Genomic DNA, 22,242 nt, shown 5'->3' with positions numbered 1-22,242 from the left:
AGCCACAACATACCCAAATTTATGGGACACAATGAAAGCATTCCTAAAAGGAAAACGAATAGCTCTGAGTGCTGCCAAAAAGAAACTAGAAAGAGCACACACTAGCAGCTTGACAGCACACCTGAAAGCTTTAGTACAAAAGGAAGAAAATTCACCCCAATGGAGTCGATGGCAGGAAATAAACAAACTTAGGGCTGAAATCAACCAAGTGGAAACAAAAAGAACTATATAAAGAATGAACAAACCAAGAGCTGTTTTTTTTTTGAGAAAATCAACAAGATAAATTAAACCCCTAGCCAGACTAACTAGAGGGCACAGGGACAGTATCCTAATTAACAATATCAGAAATTAGAAGGAAGATATAACAACAGAATCTGAGGAAATCCAAAAGATCATCAGATCCTACTATAAAAGCCTATACTCAACAAAACTGGAAAACCAGGTTGAAATGAACAATTTTCTAGACAGATACCAGGTACAAAGTTAAATCAGGATCAGATTAACAATCTGAACAGTACCATTTCTCCTAAAGAAATAGAAGCAGTCATTAATAGTCTCCCAACCAAAAAAAAAAAGCCCAGGACCAGCTGGGTGTAATGCAGAGTTCTATCACACCTTCAAAGAAGACCTAATTCCAATTCTCCTCAAACTATTACACAAAATAGAAAAAGAAGGTGCTCTACCCAATTCATTTTGTGAAGCCACAATTACTTTTATACCTAAACCACAGAAACACCCAACAAAGAAAGAGAATTTCAGACCAATTTCCCTTATGTATATTGATGCAAAAATACTCAAGAAAATTCTCACAAATTGAATCCAAGAACACATCAAAATGATCATGCACCATGATCAAGTAGACTTCATTCCAGGGATGCAAGGATGGTTTAATATAGGGAAATCCATCAATGTAATCCACTATATAAATAAGCACAAAGGCAAAAACCACATGACCATCTCATTAGATGCTGAGAAAGCATTTGACAAAATCCAATACCCATTCATTATAAAAGTCTTGGAAAGATCAGAATTCAAAGCCCATACCTAAGTTAATAAAAGCAATATACAGTAAACCAGTAGCCAACATCAAAGTAAATGGAGAGAAACTTGAAGCAATCCCACTAAAATCAGGGACTAGACAAGGCTGCCCACTTTCTCCCTACCTATTCAATATAATACTCGAAGTCCTAGCCAGAACAACTCAACAACAAAAGGAGATCATGGGGATACAAATTGGAAAGGAAGAAGTCAAAATATTACTATTTTCAGATGATATGATACTATATATAAGTGACCCTAAAAATTCCACCAGAGAATTGCTAAACCTAATATACAGCTTCAACGCAGTAGCTGGATATAAAATTAACTCAAACATATCAGTGACCTTTCTCTGCATAAATGATAAATAGGCTGAGAAAGAAATTAGAGAAACGACACCCTTCACAATAATCACAAATATTATAAAATATCTTGGTTGACTCTAACTAAGGAAGTGAAAGATCTGTATGATAAGAACTTCAAGTCTCTGAAGATCTCAGAAGATGGAAAGATCTCCCATGCTTCATGGATTGGCAGGATTAATATAGTCAAAATGGCTACTTGCCAAAAGCAATCTACAGATTCAGTGCAAAACACATGAAACTCAAGAAGAAGGAAGACCAAAGTGTGGATACTTCGTTCCTTCTTAGAATGGGGAACAAAATACCCATGGAAGGAGTTACAGAGACAAAGTTTGGAGCTGCGATGGAAGGATGGACCATCCAGAGACTGCCCGACCCGGGGATCCATCCAATAAACAGCCACCAAACCCAGACACTATTGCATATGCCCACAAGACTTTGCTGACAGGACCCTGATATAGCTGTCCTGTCTCTTGTGAGGCTATGCCAGTGCCTGGCAAATACAGAAGTGGATGCTCACAGTCATCTATTGAATAGAACACAGGACCTCTAAAGAAGTAGCTAGAAAAAGTAAGCAAGAAGCTAAAAGGGTTGGCAACCCTATAGGAGGATCAACAATATGAAATAACCAGTACCCCACAGAACTGTGTCTCTAGTTGCATATGTAGCAGAGGAGGCAATGGGAGGAGAGGCTGTTAGTCTTACAAACTTTATATGCCCCAGTACAGGGGAACGCCAGGGCCAGGAAGTGGGAGTGGGTGGGTTGGGGAGCAGGGCAGGCGGAGTGTATAGGAGACTTTTGGATAGCATTAGAAATGTAAATGAAGAAAATATCTAATAAAAATTACAAATAAAAAAATTAAAATTTTTAAAAATAAAATGAACATGTACCATAACTGTAGTATACATTATTCAGATTTTGCTTGAGAAAGATTGATGCTTCTAATACTGTTTGCAGCTGGAGCAGCTGGAGTCAGTACTAAATTCCTTGTAAAACACTGTTAAAGATTTCTGTAAAGAATCTTCATTTGTTCTCCATGTGATACTTTCTGTGTTGTTCAATTAAAAAAAAAAAGAAGAAGAAGAAGCTCTTTGTTAGGATAGACACAGACAGACAGATATAGATGCAGACGCAGATTTCACGGGACAACGTTCAAGCAGACCCAGATTCACAAACAGAAAGACTAAGGACAGAAGGCACAAGGAAGGCCAAATAGAGAATTTCAAATCTGGACTTGTTCTTAGTTAAATGACATCAAGAGGAAATGCTTTGATATTTTTTCCTTAATGCAACAGCGACAAATTATTGGTGACTCAGAGTTTACTATTAATGTCTTCAAGCCGAGCACACAAAGGAAATGGGTAAGAGAAGAAAGGATAGAAATAACGAACAAAGAAAGAGCTCCACTAACAAGAAAAGAAGAAAGAAACCCTAATCAGGGTCCAAGTAGTAAAAAAATATCTATGGTATTGAGTAACTAAAATGAGTTTAATGGGACATAATATATTCAGACTTTAACCTTTTATCTGACACCTTCCCTGGTATTAAAGATCTAGTATTAATATTTCAGTTTGAATAGCAGAGGCATACTAGTCAGGATGATATTTTTAAATACAAGATGGTATTTTATTAAAATTAATATAAGCCTATTAAAATTCCAAATACATAAATAAAAAATATTATAGCAAAGAAACATGATGATGACAACATTTACCAATAGGCCCACATATGAATTCTTTACATATTTTCTTTAATTTTTAATATCCAATCTTGTTGTTTGTTTTTTTTTTCTTAACATAAGCATCACAGAGAAAACATGCTGTATCTCCACTATGGAGTTTTATGAAGAGGACTTGTTATGTTGCTCAGGGTGTTGTCAAACTTCCTAGCTCAAGTCATTCTTTTTCCTAACTTAGCCTTCTAAGGTGTTTGAACTGAAGACAAAACCTGCACCACTGTGCCTGGCTACAGTGATGTGGATAATGCATCTACAAAGCTGTACATGCATTGCTCATCAATACAACAAAAGCTATGTTTTGTTCAGCTACATGCCTTTGTAATGACTAAGATTTATTAGTCTCCACAGACTCCACAGCCAGATTCTGATCCAAATTTGTCATTATATTGCTTTGATTTTAGAGAACTATTTACAGTGGTCTCTCTCCTTCTTAATGACGGAGAAAGTGCCCATGGGACAGATGGAAAGTTCAGATTCAAAATATCATCCAGGAGTGAGAATTAATAGGATTTGATGGAGGATGAACCAGAGAAAAAGCCAAAATTTTACAGTCAGTGCTTCTAGTCTGAGCAAGTCATTTATCCCTTTCAAGTAAGTGTTCTTTGCATCTATAAGTAAAATAACTGATCATAAGTGATTTCAAAGGAACCTTACCAGTCCCAATATTCTATGACTTGACATTTCTTTGACTTTTTTTTAAAAAATATGAATGTATATTAAAGGGGGGAAGACTTCTGTCTTCAATAGTAACAATATTCAGAAATCTTAGCCAATACTGATATTTTAAATCTTTATTCTTGAAAACCTACCATTATATTTCCCACCATGCTTCCCATTATTTTTTTTTCATTTAGATTTTGAGATGGGGGAATCTCATCTTGTTGCTCAGGCTGGTCCCTAAATCATGAGCTTAAGCAAAGAAATTGCCAAGACTATAGAGACATATTGTTGTGCCTAGCCAGCTACCTGTTTGGTCCATAGCATGAAAATAAAAGATAGTTCTATGCATTTAAAGTTATAATGAACCCAAGGAAATATATAGATTTGGAGTGGGGTGGGGGTGTCCCGACTGAGTTTTTCAGGAAAGAGATTAAGTTTGGAGTTTGGCTTTGGGATTAAAGCTCAAGAATATGATCTTTTAAATTCAGAGCTTCCCCACTCCCCACCCCAACCCCCGTTTACTGAAAGCACATGCTCCTCTTGCTTCTTGAAACTGTAGTAACTGATGTTTATAATTTGCTAACAACTCTCCCCAGCCAAGAAAATGCTCTAGGTAGATGGGAAACAAGATATGTGAGGAGAATATAGCTTAATGTTGTGCTTGTAAAGTTGACATCCATGAAGAAATTATTAAATTGTTACAAAGAATTACTTTTTAAAGCAATTCTATTTTAAATATAGTAAGAGTTTACACAACTAAATGAAAGTTAAAAAAATAAAAGTGCAGTCCAGATTGTGGTGATGATGGGTAAACTTTCTTACAATCACTCTTGCCACCTACTGGCTGGAAAAAGAATACACCCTAGGGGCTGAAGAAAATTTCTGTGTGTTATAAAATGCTTTGAGATTACTGGGATCTGAGAAATAAATAAAAAGCATTTGAGTCAAATTTCTTCATAAAGAAAGGAGGATGGAATTACTGTTGAGAACATGGGAGAAGAGAAGAGAGGAGGCGCAGAGAAGAGAGGAAATGAGAAGGAAGGAAGTAGGGAAGGAAGAAAGGAGGGGAAGCTGAATCTGCACAGATAAGGAGAGTGGTTAAAGCGAAGTGATTAGCAAGTTGGCAAAGGTCCTTCTGAGGTTTTCATTTCTGACCTAAGATGGTTAAACATACAGTCAAGTGAAGGGGATTGCTCATGCCATGCTTGTAGGTAGTATAAACAGGAACTGAATTCCAGATCTTCAGATTTCTAGTCCTTCCTTTCCATGCCCAAAGAGTGACTTTGTTTCGGATTGTTTTATATTTCCTCTGTTCCTTATTACATCCCAAAGGAAGGCCACAAATGTTCCTCAAATCTTAGTCATTATGAAGGCATGTAGTTGAACAAAACATAGCTTTCTCTAGTCTTTTGTTTTCTTTACAAATACATTTGACTACACACACACACACACACACACACACACACACACACACACACACGGGCCGGGCCAGGCCGGGGTGCAGAAATCTTCACAGAATACCAGAGTTGAAAACACAGGTACATTCCATTGACCTTCCAAATATATAGGTTGTATTATAATCTATCTTTATATGGCCAAAGTGCTGTGTGGCTAAGTGTACCCTCTGTCATATCAGCACTGAAGCTGAGCAGTGCTTTAACTTCTCCCCTCTTCCTGCAAAACAAAGGTTTTCCAACCTTCTACTCAGGCTACAAATAGTGAAAACATCAAATAATCAGAACACGGACAATACATGGAAGAGATAAAGTGTTTCAAAACTCTCTCAAAACCCTGAGCACACTTCTTTCTTTTCACCAGCCCTTCCTCCTCCCCTGTCATTCCTGTCCCCTACATAACGAAGCCTGTAAGTCTTGGGCCTGCTGCTAATGCACTTACCAGGATTGTCAGGCTGCATGATGGCCGTCACAAAGGTGTGAGGAAAGAGCATGACTGCACCTTTCCTCATGCCCTGAAGCTGCACAGTGTTGCCCTCGAACATTACCCCATGTACATCAGTCTCTGTGCCCAGGCCAAGCAGGTGCCAGGCCACAGTATCACCCTTGCACATGTCCAGCCTGGGCAGGTTAGAGAACAGAAATCCATTAATAGCTGGAAAATAAAAACACAAGACAAAGTAGGGAGTTGAGATTAGACTACTCAAATCATAGTCAGCAGCATATCAGCCCTGGACTTTGGTTTCCCATAAATTGAAATTCTAGAGCATCCTAATTTCCTCCTGATGAGAATATGGCTAATCCCCTATTCGGCCTCCACTGCTTATGTCTTGATTGTAAACCTATTCAGTCTTCAGCTCCAGCTCAAATATTCCCTTCTTCAATGGATCATCTATATTTACTGTTCCTTATTAATGTTCTTTTCTTTTGAACTTAAAAAGCTCTTTTACACATTTAGTAGTCTGCCTGGATTGTTCTATAATTATTGTTATGGGTGTTATTCATATCATTGAAAATTGCTGGGTGCTCAGTGAAATCTAGGACTAGATATTTCACTCCCTCTTTCATCCACCTAGCCATTAATTTGGTAGTTCAGTAATTCAATTAGCATTCACTATGTGCTAGAACCTAATAATTAAATAATGTAGAAGATACATAGTCAACATACTCTAGAAGAAGTGAAGAACTATGTACCAATTACAATGTTGACAAATATATATAATGTATGCTTTTACAATTACTAAAGTACAATGGTACATAGAAAAGAGAATCACCACCCTGGGCTTGAGTGATAAGAAGTGGAAATATTGGTAAGTAAGCTTACGAGTAGAATCTTAGAAAATAGGAAGAATTTCAAAATGTGGAAGGTAAATGTGTGAGATTGTGTATTTCAAGCAAAAGGCATAACAATGCAAAAATATGAAATAAGTAGAAGTTATGGTTGTGGGAAGAAAAATGGTCACACTTTGCTGACGTATGAGATGTGGGAAAATGGTATAGGAAGACAAGACTGGATGGAGGTTACAGCTGTAGCCCAGTGATAGAAATACTTGTTTAGCAGGCAAAAGGGCCCTGGATTCTATTACTGGAAAACAAAGAGAAAGAATGAAGCAATATCATCCCAGCTTAATCTGTCATACCCTGTATAATATCACTTGTATACAATTTTCATCTTCCACCACTATCTGCCAGTGCCTCCTGTACTGTGTAATACAGATCGTGACACAAGACATCAGTGTAAGAACAGCTGCTGTTGCAGTGTGATGACATAGCTCAGTAGTTAGGACAGCCTCTTCTAACCTCTGTGTAGCAACGGGGGAGAGGAAGAATAGGAAAAGTAGTAATAATAATAATTTTTAAAAACAGAACTGTTGTTTTACATTGTATCCTTCAATCTAGCTTGTCTCGTGAACAGAGATGATCAATGAGATGAACATTTTTAGGAACTAGTTATAAGTATGGATTGAATCATATTTTGCTTAAGGCCTTAAAGTTATAGTTAAAAGCAAAACTATTCCCCATACCATGCATTCGATTGGAGTCCTGGAAGCCCTCGACATCCTCTGAGAGCAGTCGGGAATCCAACATACCAGCTGCCTGATTGGCATTGTTGTACCAGCTCTCATTCTCATCAAACACAGTGAAGAGGAGAAAAAATTCTTTATCCACTCCTTTCTGTAGTCCCATTGGAAAAATAGAGGGAGGAATGACAATGGTTTCAGCAGTTGAATATTGTGTAGTTGTAGACCCAAGGATTCCTGATTCTTTCTCATTTGCTTTTTCAGATTTCGAGCCAGGCTCATATCTCATGCTCAGAGCTGCAGCTGTTGCTAGGCAGGCTTTCATCAGGAAAACTTAAAATTGTAGAGGAGATAAGGTCAGAGTAAAGGAACAAGACTGGAGGCAAGTGATGTATGAAAGAAGGCAGGGAAGAAGCACCAGGTGTGGATTAAGGAAACATAGCACAGTGTGTGACCAGAGATAGCCCAAAGCCACCTAGGGAGAAGATTGAGTGGAGAGTAACTAAGAAAGTGTGAAGGGTTTATGAAGGAAAATTTGAAAAATGAAAAAAAAAAGAAATGTATTACCATTATTTATTATTTGTTTACTAGGTGCTTACTATGTGCCAGAAATTGTAGTAAGCACTTTATGTGTATTCATTTTATGACTATCAAGGAGATCAAAGATAACTTCTTTCTTTTTGAACCCTTTCTTTGCAGATGAGGAAGTTGAGTTAAAGGAAATTTAAGTAACTGGCCCAAGGTTATATAGTTAGAAATAATGGGCTAAATGGGATAAAAAGGAAAACATGTATTAAGCTAAGTTTATGGATTAGGAACAATTTTATGGGCCACTGAGGTGGGAGGGAGAATAATAATTGAAGGATAGGAAAAAAAAAGAAGAAGAAGAATCAAAACCTAACATAGCTGTGTGTTTTTGAGTAAAATAAAATACATAAGAACAGGAAGCCACCATCCATTAATTTCTAATATAATTGCTTTGTTTATGTTCCTCCTATTCCCTTACCTACCATCCTTGACAGAACCCAGAAACTCAGCTTTATTTCTCTCCAGCCAGTCTTCTACCCAGACTCCCCAGAAATACCTGCTTGCCATCTGCACCCAAGGCCCCAGCCTTGCACACCAGTAGAGGGCCCACCAGGCCAGAATTTGTATCTCTTGTGGGATCTGCAGCAGAGAAGTACATCCAGGTTAGACAGGCAGGATCCTGAGCAGTGGGCCCAGCATGGGGAGGAACCGTCCAGTAGTATGTGACTTTTTCAAATGACTTGGCTACTTTGGGATGAGATGTGCCTGTAGGGAAACATGAAATCATTATATTGGCAAGAGTAAAGATCATCAACTCCAAAGAACATAATAAACATTATAAACTACAAAGACATTTTAGGACATCAATGATGGCAGTACATGCAACCCAATACTGAAAAAATTCCTGGTTTAGGAACATGCAAGAATGGTTTTAGTAATCAGGAGCCCAGAGTTTAATTTCTCGCTCTATCACTAGTTACATGAACTGAGTCAGTATGAGCATGATAAAGTTTCAATTTTCTTAAATCATATGACCTTACTACTGAAAGAGATTTCAATATTTCTTTGGAATATTCCTTATTTGAAAACATACATTGAGGGGTGAGGACATCCCTGTGGAGACAGGGTATGGGGAGGAGGTATGGGATGTGGAACAGATGAACGGGGGACCGGGGAAGGAATAAAATCTGGAGTGTAAATAAATAAATAAATAAATAAATAAATAAAAGACAAAAAAAGGTGCATTACTTTACTCTTATGTGAGGAGCGGGTGTGGCGGCAGTCCCAAAGGCGCCAGGGACTGCAGCTAAGTCATATGACTTGCACCTGACTTCCTCATATAAGCCACAAACATCTTGAGAGCTGCGCAGGTGTACCAGGATACTGGTGAATCCATTTTAATGGAGATATGCCCCTGCTGCCCTGATTAGCTGAAGCTGCGTGCCTGGTGAGGTGGCGTGGCCTGCTGTGCGTGGATGGGAACTGAGAGTATAAAAGAGTGAGAGGCCCAGGGTTCGAGGGAGATATAAACAAGGGAGATATAAACAAGGGAGATATAAACAAGAAGAAACAGGACTGAATAAATGTGTGCAGAAGGATCCTGTTGCAGCGTCGTTCTTCCTGGCCAGTTGGGTGCGCGCAAGACTCTTATATACCTACCTCTGTTTAAAACACTTCATTGAAAGGGAAACTTACTACTTGTCATTATGGTCCATTTCATCTTTGAACAGTGTTCTGATTAGGAACACTTTTTCCATTGAGTATATATGTATGTCTGTAGGGGTATTCATATGTCTATATATCTATATGTTTGTGCATGAAGATTACTTATACTGTAACTTCTTAATAATCATTTTTTTACAGTCCTGAAGAATAAATGCAGGGCCTTATTCATGCTAGATGAGAGTTCTGCCACTGAATTACAGTCTGTTTTAAGTCTGTAACCTTTTAAATGGACACAGAACATGCTCAAGCAATGCAAAGAACTGTGTTTTTATTCTAATTTAATTTTCAGCATATTAGTGTGTTTTTATTTTAATTTAATTTTCAGCATAAGACTAACCAAAGAAATATAAATGAAGTGCTGAATAATTTTTGATCTATCAAATTGGCAATGTTTTATAAATTTTAATCAATGAGGTGAAAATGGTTCAAATGGTACCTAACTTACTCACCTATGAAGAGTTTAGATATAAATAGAAATAACTCTTTTGAAAATAATACTGGCAAAATGCATCAAAAGACAGAAAAAGCTTTACACACAGAAATAAAGTAAGATGTACAGTAATTACTGTAAGTAAGGTTAAAATAAAGCAGGCAAAGAAATACAAATCAAAATAACAGTGAGTTACAATGGTGTTGCTTTCAAGACTCTCATTTTGGTCTAAATAAATAAATAAATAAATAAATAAATAGTTGTCCTAGTCCAGGTGAGGTGGTAATGAAATAGACCCTTTCAGATACTGTTAATGCAACTAAATATTAATCAGACTACTACAAATATGTGCAGAAAACAATATGGAAGAAGGTGATATAAATTTCAATGTGCATGTCCTCTAACAAACTAATTATACCCTGAAGAAATAATCATAATAATCCTATAATAACATACAAATATACATTGGTAGTATAGTTTGCTGCAAAGGGAAAATATTCGATGTGTTATGAACTTATCTTTTCTTATTCACTTATCATTTCTAATTGTTAAATTTCCTTCTTATTAGATTTTTTTAAATTTACATATCAAATGTTATCCCCTTTCCTAGTTTCCCCTCTGAAAATCCCCTATCCCCTCCCTCTTCTCCCTGCTCCCCAACCCACCCACTCCTGCTTCCTGGCCCTATCATTCCCCTATACTGGGGAATTCCTTAAACTTCATAAATAGAAAACTTTAAAGAATAACACAATGGATGTGACACAGAAGAGGGACCCAGTTGGAAAAGGAGGAATGGTGGAAGAAGAGGCATTATAGAAGACAAATATAATCAAAACATTGAATACATATATGAAACTACCATTATAAAACTCAGTTTTTGCAATTAAGAAAACCAAAGAAATGTTTTAAAAGGCACAATTATGATCCTATCATTTAGACTCAATGTCTCTTTATAAAATGATGCCATCTTTATTGCATTTAAGTCTATTGAGGGTTATAGTTCAGTGGTAGAACATATTTTTAGCATCTGTGAAGTCCTAGGTTTTGTCTTCAGCCTCCAAAAGAAGGTAAAGTCTCCATTCATGCATGTTTACATCTATTCACATGCATACAGGTTTTTGCTTGTTTGGTGTTTCATTTGCTGATTCATTTACAAATAATATTAAACCACCATGACCTCATATTTAAAAACACATCAGTAAGAATTTCCTATGATAGGACTGGGCAGATGGCTCAGCGATTAAGATCATATATTGCTCTTGCAGAAAACCTGAGTTCAGTTCCTAGCACACCCTTCAGGCAGCTCACAAATCACTCCAGCTCCAGGAGGATTGCACACCTCTAGCTTCCAAGGGCATCTGAAGTCATGTGCACACACAGAAACACACACATGCATAATTAAAAATAATAAAACTGTGCTTATTACCAGGGTCTCTGTAGTCACCTCATGTACCTATGGACCCAAGTAGGCTGCCATTACTCTCCCTTCCTGCATCTCTCCATTCAGTTCACCATGTCCTAATGCCATTTGCCACTAACAACTACCTCCTTTCAGCCTGTGTTCCTCACGCATTCACCAGCTCAATCCCCAACAGAGATCCTCCAGTTACCATACATAATCTAGAGTCCTAAAGCCCTGGCAACTGCCTAATTAGGACCCTCTAGTTACCCAATGAGATTTTAAACCCAAGACCAATCCATTGCCAAAAGAAACTTGCTCAAGACTATCTAAACCTAGATGGAGGGTGTATTCCCAAATACCAGTTAAACAGATGAAATCAAGATTCAAACCCTATTAGGAATTAGCCCTCTCCAGAAAACACTGTAAAAAATAAATAAAAACAAAAAAACAAAAACAAAAAACAAAAAATAAATAAAAAACAAAAAACACTGCTGAAAGAAGAAAAATGAGTTGAACAAAAACAAAAGAAAGAAAATTAATCAACAAAGCAACCCCAGATATGCAAGTTCAAGTTCTAATGCAGAAATAAAAACACATACAAAAACAACAAACAAACAAACAAAAAATAACATGCTATCTCCAAAACACAAATTCCCAAAGCAATATTCCTTGTTGAAAATAAATGGAGACACTTTCAGACAAAGAATTCAAAAGCTTATCACAACGGTAAACAACTCAAACCATAAAAAAAAAAAAAAGCAAAGAGGAGGTACCTGAGATAAGGAACTTAATCCAAGACATGAAAATAGTTTAAATTTTTAAAGAAAACCCAATCTGAAATGATGCTGGAAAGGAAAACCTCAAAAAACAAATTAGAAATGTAAATGGAAAGCTTTACCAACAAAATGTGCCATACCAAAACCATTAATTTAGTGATAGCTGACAAAGTAGAGGTATTGGATTATTTAGTAAAGGCCAATGAAAAATTTTAATATATATGAATGGAACATAGAAGAGCTTTAGAACATCAAGGAAAGACCTAGATTCCAAAAATGGGTACAGAAGACTATCACATTGAAGGCATAAAGAATATATTTGGTAAAATCACAGAAGAAAACTTCCCAACCCAGAGAAAGAGAAGCCCATCTAGGTTAAAAATAAAAAGGTTCTAAAGAGTGGCTAGCAGACAAAAATAGATATATTAAAGTTAAAACATTAAACACGGAGGATAAAGAAAGAGTACTGAAAGATGCAAGAAAGAAAAGTGAAGTCACACTTAAATGCATAACTGTTAGAACAATAATTATTTAACAGAAACCTTAAAGCCAAAAATGCCTAGAAAGATGTTTTCTAAATCCTGAGGCATCGCAACTGTCAACACAGACTATTATACCCAGAAAAACTATTAAAACTAAAGAAGAAACAAAGAGTTTCATGGTTTAAACATATTAAAGTAATTTATGACTAGAAAGCCAGCTCTTCAGAGATAGAATTATATTTCAATTTGAAGAAAAGAACAAACATAACCAAGAGGTCATAAGAAACAAAGCAGTGCCAGGACAGGTAATCAAAAAAAAATCTAAGAATACACCACCAAATCAACAAAATGACAAGAGTTAACACACATCATGTTAACTGAAGATATTTGATCTCACTTTAAATAAAAAGACAGAGGGTTCATCTGTTTCTTATCTTCAAGAAATATGACTCACCATGAAAGACACCTTCTTAAGATAAAGGGACTTTTAAAATGCATTCCAAGCAAATGAAACTGAAAAATAAGCAGATGTAGCTATTGAAATATTTGAGAAAACTAGTGAGAGATGTAAAATGGATACTTCATGCTCCTTATAGAAAAACTCTATCAACAAGTGATTACTATCAGAAAAATATACGCACCAAATACATGGATACACAAATTAATAAACAAATCACTCTTAAAACTAAAACCAAGGATTCACCACAGCATAGTGACAGTGGGTGACTTCAATACCTGACTACCAGCAATAGATAAGTCACCCAGAAATAAACTAAGCAGAGATAGGCTGGAACTAACGTACATAAAAAAGAAGAAAATCAAACAAACCTAACGGAAATCTACAGAACATTTCATGCAAACACCAAAATATACACATTATTCTCAGAAGTCTATGGAATGTTCTCCCTAATAGACCGCATACTAGTACACGAAGCAATACTCAACAGATATTGGAAAACTAAAATCACATCCTGTATTCTACCTGACCACAACAAAATAGAGCTAGATATGAACCGGCAAAGAAATGACAGAAAGTATAAAAATGCATAGAAATTAAAAAACACAAATGATAATTGTGCTAAGGATGAAGCCATGAAAGTAATTTTCAAAATTCCTAGAAGGGTCAGAAAGATGGCACAGAGGTCATGTGTACTTCCTGCTCTTGAAAAGAAAGTGAGTTTGCTTGCTAGCATCCACATGACAGCCCATAACTGCCATAGCCTCTGTTGCCATTATTCCATTCAGCCTTTTATGTGTACCAGGCATGCACATGGTGCACATACATATCTACAGACAAAACACTCATACATAAAATTAAAAATAAGTTAATCTTATAAAAATAAACCTTAAAATATATTAGAATTGAATGAAAATGTAAAGACATTTCAAAATCTATGGGACAAAAGGAAGGCAGTCTTAAGAAGAAAGTTTATCACTAAATATCTACATTAAAAATTAAGGGTTCTCTCCACATAAAACCACTCCTCCATTGCTGGTGGTATTGCAAGCTAGTATAACCACTCTAGAAATCACTCTCGTGGTTCCTCGGAAAGTTGGACATAATACTACCTGAAGATCCAGCAATACCTCTACTGGGCATATACCCAGAAGATGTTCCAACATGTAATAAGGACATATGCTCCAATGTGTTCATAGCAGCCTTATTTACAATAGCCAGAAGCTGGAAAGAACTCAGATGTCCCTGAACAGAAGAATAGATAGAGAAAATGTGGTACATTTACACAATGGGGTACTACTCAGCTATTAAAAACAATAAATTTATGAAATTCTAAGGCAAATGGATGGATCTGGAGGATATCATCCTGAGTGAGGTAACCCAATCACAAAAGAATCACTTGATATGCTCTCACTGATAAGTGGATATTAGCCCAGAAACTTAGAATATCCAAGATACAATTTGCAAAACTTATGAAATTCAAGAAGAAGGAAGACCAAAGTGTGGATACTTCACTCCTTCTTAGAATGGGGAATAAAATCCCCATGGAAGGAGTTACAGAGACACACACTCTGCAATTAGTCCCACAACACCCAGAGGAAGACCTACTCCTAGGCATTCTAACAAGACCAGGTTGACAGGATCCCAGGATCCCAGGAGCTTGGTCACACCAAGATCTCAGGGTCACAGAGAGAGCTTGACTTCCAGGAGCTCTGACACACCCATGATCTCAGGATCACAAGATCCCAGAATCACAGGATCACAGAGATAGATGAACTCTGAGGAGTTCTGACACAACCAGCATCACAGGAATGACAGTCTCCAGTCAGATATAGCAAAGGCAGGCAGCACTAGAGATAATCAGATGGTAGGAGGCAAGCATAAGAACATAAACAACAGAAATCAAAGTTACTTGGCATCATCAGAAGTCAATTCTCCCACCATAGCAAGTCATGAATACACTATCACACGGAAAACCAAGATTCAGATCTAACATCACTTCTCATGATGGTGATAAAGGACTTTAAGGACATAAGTAACTCCCTTAAAGAAATACAGGGGAGCACAGGTAAACAGCTAGAAGCCCTTGAAGAGGAAACACAAAAATCCCTTAAAGAATTACAGGAAAACACAATCAAAAAAGTGAAGGAAATGAACAAAACCATCCAAGATCTAAAAATGGATATAGATACAATAAAGAAATCACAAAGGGAGACAACCCTGGAGTTAGAAAACCTAGGAAAGCAATCAGGAGTCATAGATGCAAGCATCACCAACAGAATACAAGAAATAGAAGAGAGAATCTCATATGCAGTAGATACCATAGAAAATATTGACACAATAGGCAAAGAAAATGCAAAAAGCAAAAATCTGCTAAACCAATACATCCAGAAAATCCAGGATACAATCAGAAGATGAAACCTAAGGATAATAGGTACAGAAGAGAGCAAAGATTCCCAACTTAAAGGGACAGTAAATATCTTCAACAAAATTATAAAAGAAAACTTCCCTAACCTAAAGAAAGAGATGCCCATGAACATACAAGAAGCCTACAGATTGGACCAAATAAGATTGGACCAGAAAAGAAATCCCTCCCGTCACATAATAATAAAAATAACCAAATGCACAAAACAAATTAAGAATATTAAAAGCAGTAAGGGAAAAGGGTCAAGTAGCATATAAAAGTAGACCTACCAGAATTACACCAGATTTCTCACCAGAGACTGTGAAAGCCAGAAGATCCTGGACAGATATTATACAGACCCTAAGAGAACACAAATGACAGCCAAGGCAAAATATCTCTCAAAACTCTCAATTACCATAAATGGAGAAACCAAGGTATTTCATTACAAAACCAAATTTACACAATATCTTTCCACAAATCTAGCCCTTCAAAGGATAATAAAGGGAAATCTCCAACACAAGGATGGAAATTACGCCCTAAAAAAGGCAAGAAAGTAATCCTTCAACAAACCTAAGAGGAGACAGCCACATACACATAATTCCACCTCTAACAACAAAAATAACAGGAAGCAACAATTACTTTTCCTTAACATCTCTTAATATTAATGGAATCAATTCCCCAATAAAAAGACATAGACTAACATACTGGTTATGTAAGGGGAGAACCCAACACTTTGCTGCATACAAGAAACGTGCCTCAGGGACAAAGACAGACACTACTTTAGAGTAAACGTCTGGAAAACAATTTTCCAAGTAAATGGTCCCAAGAAACAAGCTGAAGCAACAATTCTAAAATCGAAATAAAATTGACTATCAACATAAAGTTATCAAAAAAGATAAGGAGGGACACTTTGTACTTATCTAAGGTAAAACCTACAAGGATGAACTCTCAATTCTGTACAGCCATGCTCCAAATGCAAGAACACCCACATTCATAAAAGAAACTTTACTAAAGCTCAAAGCACACAACACACCCCACACAATAATAGTGGAAGAGTTCAACTCCCCATTCTCAGCAATCAAGGAAACACAAACTAAACAGACACAGTGAAACTAACAGATGTTATGAACCAAATGGCTCTAACATATTTACAGAACATTTCATTCTAAAACAAAAGGATATACCTTCTTCTCAGCACCTCATGGTACCTTCTCCAAAATTGACCACATAATTGGTCACAAAACAGGCCTCAACAGATACAAGAAAATTGAAATAATTCCATACATCCTGTCAGATCACCATGGACTAAGGCTGGTCTTAAATACCACCAAAACAATGGAAAGCACATGTACATATAGAAGCTGAACAATGCTCTACTCAATGATAACTTGGTTAAGGAAGAAACAAAGAAATTGAAGGCTTTTTAGAAATTAATCGAAATGAAGACACATAATATCAAAACTTATGGGACACAATGAAAGCAGTGATAGGAGGAAAACTCATAGCTCTAAGTGCCTTCAAAAAGAACCTGAAGAGAGCTTACACTAACAGCTTGACAGCACACCTGAAAGCTCTAGAACAAAAAGATGCAAATACATCCAAGAGGAGTAGATTGCAGGAAATAATCAAACCAAATAGAAATAAAAAGAACTATACAAAGAATCAACAAAACCAGGAGCTGGTTCTTTGAGAAAATCAACAATGTAGATAACCCTCTAGCCAGACTAACCAGAGGGCACAGAGACAGTATCCATATTAATAAAATCAGAAACGAAAAGAGAGACATAACAATGAAGTATATCTTAAAAATAGCTATTCTATTTGTTGAATATCAACAGTTGAAAATATTAAAATCATGTTCTACGAACGTCATGGAATATTATTGATAATTTTTCTTACTGTGTTTGAAATTAGCATTTTCTTAACCTTTAATTTCAAAGACTTTTTGCTATTTTGAAATTTTTAAAACATACTTACTGATAACATAATTTTTCTCCTAGAAACATTGATGATCTTTTTAAAGTAAACTGATTGTTAGACAATGTACACAGACATATAATGCATTTTAAATACTATCTCACTATGTCAGGTGGTATCAAGTAAGTGCTTTTGAATATATTTCTTAATGATTTCTTTAGTATTTTATGGTCTTTTACTATGCTTAACTCCCAAAAAATATTTTGTATGTTTTGAAACAATTTACTATTCAACATAAGATATAGGATCCTCAGTTATTAGTATTAAATATTCATTAATGATATTTTAGGGTATGAAAGGATATGAAAATAAAAGTTGAAAAGGTTTTCAAGTTTTATTTGATTCTCAAAATACTCAATATTATTAATATCTTTGACCATAAAATGCATTTAAATAAACAAGAATTGAGAAAAAAATCTACATTCCACCAAGTTGGAAAAGTTTAGCAAATGGATTAATTTATAGATACATTTGGCTTAAAATATTTAAGTATCCCACCAGAAATCACCTATACCTGATAAAAGCATTCAACAAAGTAGTAGAATAGAAAAATAGACTAGATAATATTCAGCCAGCCCTGAACAGGATTAATCGAAGAATGGGAGCAGAAACATCCTAAAAGGCAGAGGCAGAAGACAGATAAAAAGAATCAGTGTTTTATGATCACAGCAGGGTAGCTGCACATGTGATTTCTTGGCAGCTGAGACAAGTACAAGACCTGTGCAATCTCAAACCAGACAAAATTCCATCCTGGAGAGGGGAGTTGAATACAAAGACCCACAGCTAGCTAAGGAGGTATTGAATGCTTGTGGAGGAAGAGTCCATTTTCTTAAAGTACACAGGCCCTGATGTGTTGAAGACCTTCCAGTAAAGGCCACATATCCAAGAATGTATGTGCAGCACAATTGGAGTTGATTTGTTATTATTGTTGCTATTTTAAGATACCAAACTGCATTGATAGAGAAGTGGGGATAGATCTGGGAATAGTGGGTGGAGGAAGTACATATGATCAAAATACATTGTGTGGACCTCTCAAAGAACTAATAAAAAAGAAAAAAATCTTAAAAATTATTGTCTGTGTTACTAGTACATATTATCAAAACAAAAAAATCATGCAAGGACTAATCTATGCCCAAACCTCTTAAGTTATCCCCAAAGTTTCTGTTTGGTTTCAATTAAAAAAAATTTTTTTTTTGTTACAGAATTTTACTAGGTTGCACAGGCTACCCTAGAAATGAGTACGATCCCAGGGTGGCTTCACTTATCCTGGCAATCTTCTGTTTTCCAACTGCTGAGATCATAGACACAAGCCACCTTACCCAACATATTATGCTTTTTTGACAGAGTCTTGGTTTATAGCACAGGATGGCTTCAAACTTGTACACTTCCTGACTTGGCCTCTAAAATATTGGTATCAATTGTGTACTCTCATATCTGAGTTTTCAGTGCTTGTTGAAGCTATTTTTATATCAAGGATAAATAGAAATTGGCAGGTTGCATTTGATTGTTATCTGTATAAGTTTGTACCCTTCTTCATAATATTGATTTCATAAAAAGCAAGGTGTGAATGGCTTATGGAAAGTATTTTTATATTTGTTTGAAATTTTGACATTCATTGCTTCTTATATGCTTATCTTAGAATGAGCTTATTATAATATCATCCGAGAAAGTAAGAAATCAGTTACACAGTGATCTCACTTCTAGGATTCTGTCATGTGATGTAACCCCTCCCCCCAAATGAAGCATTATACAAATGTTACGGCTATTTAAAAATCTTCTTTTAAAATGTTATATGCCTTAGCAATAGATACTATATTACATAAGCTATGGAAAATCCATGTGAAAGGGTGTTACAGGGGCCATTAAAATGTTATATTATGATCATAGACAGATAGAATGTAATGTTGACAACAGTAGAACGAAAAACTTCAAATCTTATCATCTCATTCTTTAAATATATTAATAATACATGATATAATAATAATATATAATTACAGAAAATATTAAAAGGCATATAAAAATGCATAATTTTCCTATGAATGATTATTTTATAATTGTATATATTCATGTTTTTCAGAAGTTCATGATGTGTATATTTTATATTAAGAATATATTCACATGTATCATAATTTGGGGACTTAGAATAGAACTCTGGATTTTGCCCATGTCACATATACCTGTGGCTTCTAAAATTACTCTTTATAAGACTATATTTTTAGCAGTCATTTCTAAAATACTTTAAAAATCTTGTTTTCTATTACTAATGAGGTGGGCTACAGATGAAATAACTTCAGAGAAGAAGGATTGACCTATAAAAATTCAAGTAACAATTACATAGTCAGAACCTAAGGTCATGATTTTCTTTTATACCCCAGTCAGATCCATTTCAATTACTCTTAAATTTGTTTTCTGTACTCCAGTAGTTACATTTCCTAGTAGGTTCCATCTAAGATCTGAACTCATCAAAATCTTAACGATATTTTACTATTTCCATTATTTATTCATTCTAATGACCACAACTTTGCACTTTCTCCCCATTATTCACTTATTTCCTTCTAGAGTCACCTATAGCCTACACTGTTGGAAACGCTTCCAGCTCACCATCATTGTACACGGTGCCCTCAGAGTTTTTCTCATAAAAGACACCATGGGGCTGTATGCTGAATGGCTGGGAGGCACGGTTATAGAAGACCACCTGGATGGTGTCACCCACTTCAGCCCTTATCACTGGTCCTAGAAAATGGGAAAGTGAGACTATGAGAATGAAAACAGATGACGAATAAAAACAAAAAAATAGGAGAAAAATATAACTGAATACACACAAAATAGAGAATATTTATCTTTATAATAATCTATTCTAAGAATCATGTTATTTATAATAATAAAGGCACTATTAAATTTACTGTCTCTTGTAATCCTCATATATTACTCTAAGGTATACACAGGAGGAGTTATTGCCTCTATTATACTGATGAAATAACTTCAGAGAAGAAGGATTGACCTACAAAAATACAAGTAACAATTACAGAGCCAAAACCTAAGATCATGACTTTCTTTTATACCCCAGTCAGATCTATTTCAATTACTCTTACATTTGTTTTCTGTTCTCCCATAGTTACATTTGCTAGCAGGTTCCATCTAAGATCAGAGCTCACCAAAATCTTAACAAAATTATAATTGAAGAGAATATTGGCCATGAACTAGATTAGTAGTCTAAGCAGAACTTCGGAGCTTCAGTGTGACTTGAGTCACTTTCGAAGCTACCAACACATCAGCCTGATGACTGCTTATACTGACTCTACTCCCAGGTTAAACCTTCTAGATTGGCTTCCTAGCTCAATTTGCAAATGGTCTTCATTATTGAACAACTTGGTATACATTACTGAAAACAGAGCACCAGCCAACAAAAATGAACACCTCTCTTTTCTAGGAATGATATTTTTCCTCATATTTCTTTTTTTTTTTTTTTTTTTTTTTTTTAACTTTATCTGCCTTTATTTTATGCTGAATTTATTCCCGGGCCATGAGTTTTTGTTTCTTCAGTTTCTTCTGGGATATCTTTTTCTTCTGTGCAACCTCCTCTTCTGGCTTTGGAACGATCTGTTCCTTCTCAGTGAGGATCATCTCAATGTGGCAGGGGGAGCTCATGTATGGGTTAATCCGGCCATGAGCTCTGTAGGTTCGTCGGCGCATTTTAGGTGCCTTGTTCACCTGGATGTGTTCAATGACTAGAGAATCTACGTCTAAACCCTTAAGTTCAGCGTTACTCTCAGCATTTTTAAGCATGTGCAGCAAAAATTCAGCACTCTTTTTTGGCCACCGACCCTGTGTCCAGCCCCACTGTTTGGCCTGGGCGCACCTACCAACTCCACCATTATACCGTCGGAATGGCACACATTGCTTCTTTAAGGTGACATCCTTCAGATACTTGGTGGCTTTGCGGATATGCATTCCCTTGATGGCCTGGGCAGTTTCCCGGGTGTTCTTAAAGTGAACACGAAGGTTTGACCCTCTTGATTTGCATGATTTTGTGGGGTTTTCTGGGTCAAGAGAGTAGCGAACCATCTTGGCAGGTGACCTCTGGCCGCTTACAGGAAGAGCTTTCCTCATATTTCTAACAATGTTTCCTATACAGAATCAGTTGCACAGAAATATCCCTGGAATATTATATTATTTCCAAAGCTTTCTCCCACCTGATCTATTTCATTTCTTGGTTTTGTGAAGTGATTAAACTACACATAGTCTTCTATTGTATTAATGTTCTGCTTTAGACCTTCTAAATATAGTTTTCAATACCATACAAGCTTAGTTCTATATCTCTAATAATAGTGAACATGTCTATGTTGTGGTGGTATATGTCTGGCTCTAGACTGTCAAGATTCTGGCCGATCTTACTGCCTTCTAATAGATCATCAACAATACCTCTTCAGAGGCAATTCACAGACTGTAATCTATATAATAATGGTAATAGGGGGCATTACCAAAATATTTTAATAGCACAAGTTTGAGAACTGATATATAATCTTCATTTCAGCTTAAACTTCCATCATAAACAAAAATAAATGTAAGGTTCTCAAAAGTCTTATAGCAAAATACTATTTGACTATGCTTAACCTATTGATTTTTAAACACACTCAGACCTGGGTCACATTTTACAAACACTCATTTCTTGGGACTGAACTTTGGAGATCCATTTACACAGACTTCCCTTGACTCACCACCAGACTCAAGTAAAATTCTTCTCACTTCTTTCTCTCTAATTCATGAAATTTAAGAGTTAAGGATTC

General features: G+C 36.1%; 1 protein-coding gene and 1 pseudogene across 5 annotated transcripts in view; both read right to left on the bottom strand.

Annotated features, from left to right (window-relative positions):
- Positions 1 to 22,242, bottom strand: part of Heph (hephaestin) — a 119,050-nt gene that overhangs the window by 68,071 nt on the left and 28,737 nt on the right. For 3 of the 4 annotated variants that reach the window (NM_010417.2, NM_001159628.1, NM_001159627.1), the window contains exons 10-13: positions 20,057 to 20,188; positions 8,359 to 8,567; positions 7,278 to 7,428; positions 5,696 to 5,908 (exon numbers count right to left, since the gene is read on the bottom strand). In NM_010417.2, coding sequence (NP_034547.2) covers positions 5,696 to 5,908; positions 7,278 to 7,428; positions 8,359 to 8,567; positions 20,057 to 20,188 — 705 coding nt within the window. The remainder of the gene's footprint in view (positions 1 to 5,695; positions 5,909 to 7,277; positions 7,429 to 8,358; positions 8,568 to 20,056; positions 20,189 to 22,242) is intronic. The other variant, NM_181273.4, reaches the window with a different exon arrangement.
- Positions 20,918 to 21,574, bottom strand: Rpl17-ps8 (annotated as a pseudogene). Its single transcript, XR_878178.3, has one exon. The product of XR_878178.3 is annotated as a ribosomal protein L17, pseudogene 8 (transcript).

This window comes from Mus musculus, chromosome X (genome assembly GCF_000001635.26).
Source record: "Mus musculus strain C57BL/6J chromosome X, GRCm38.p6 C57BL/6J".
NCBI classification, from domain to species: domain Eukaryota; kingdom Metazoa; phylum Chordata; class Mammalia; order Rodentia; family Muridae; genus Mus; species Mus musculus.
Note: the sequence above shows the minus strand (reverse complement) of the source record. Positions and strands in the feature narration are given on the sequence as shown.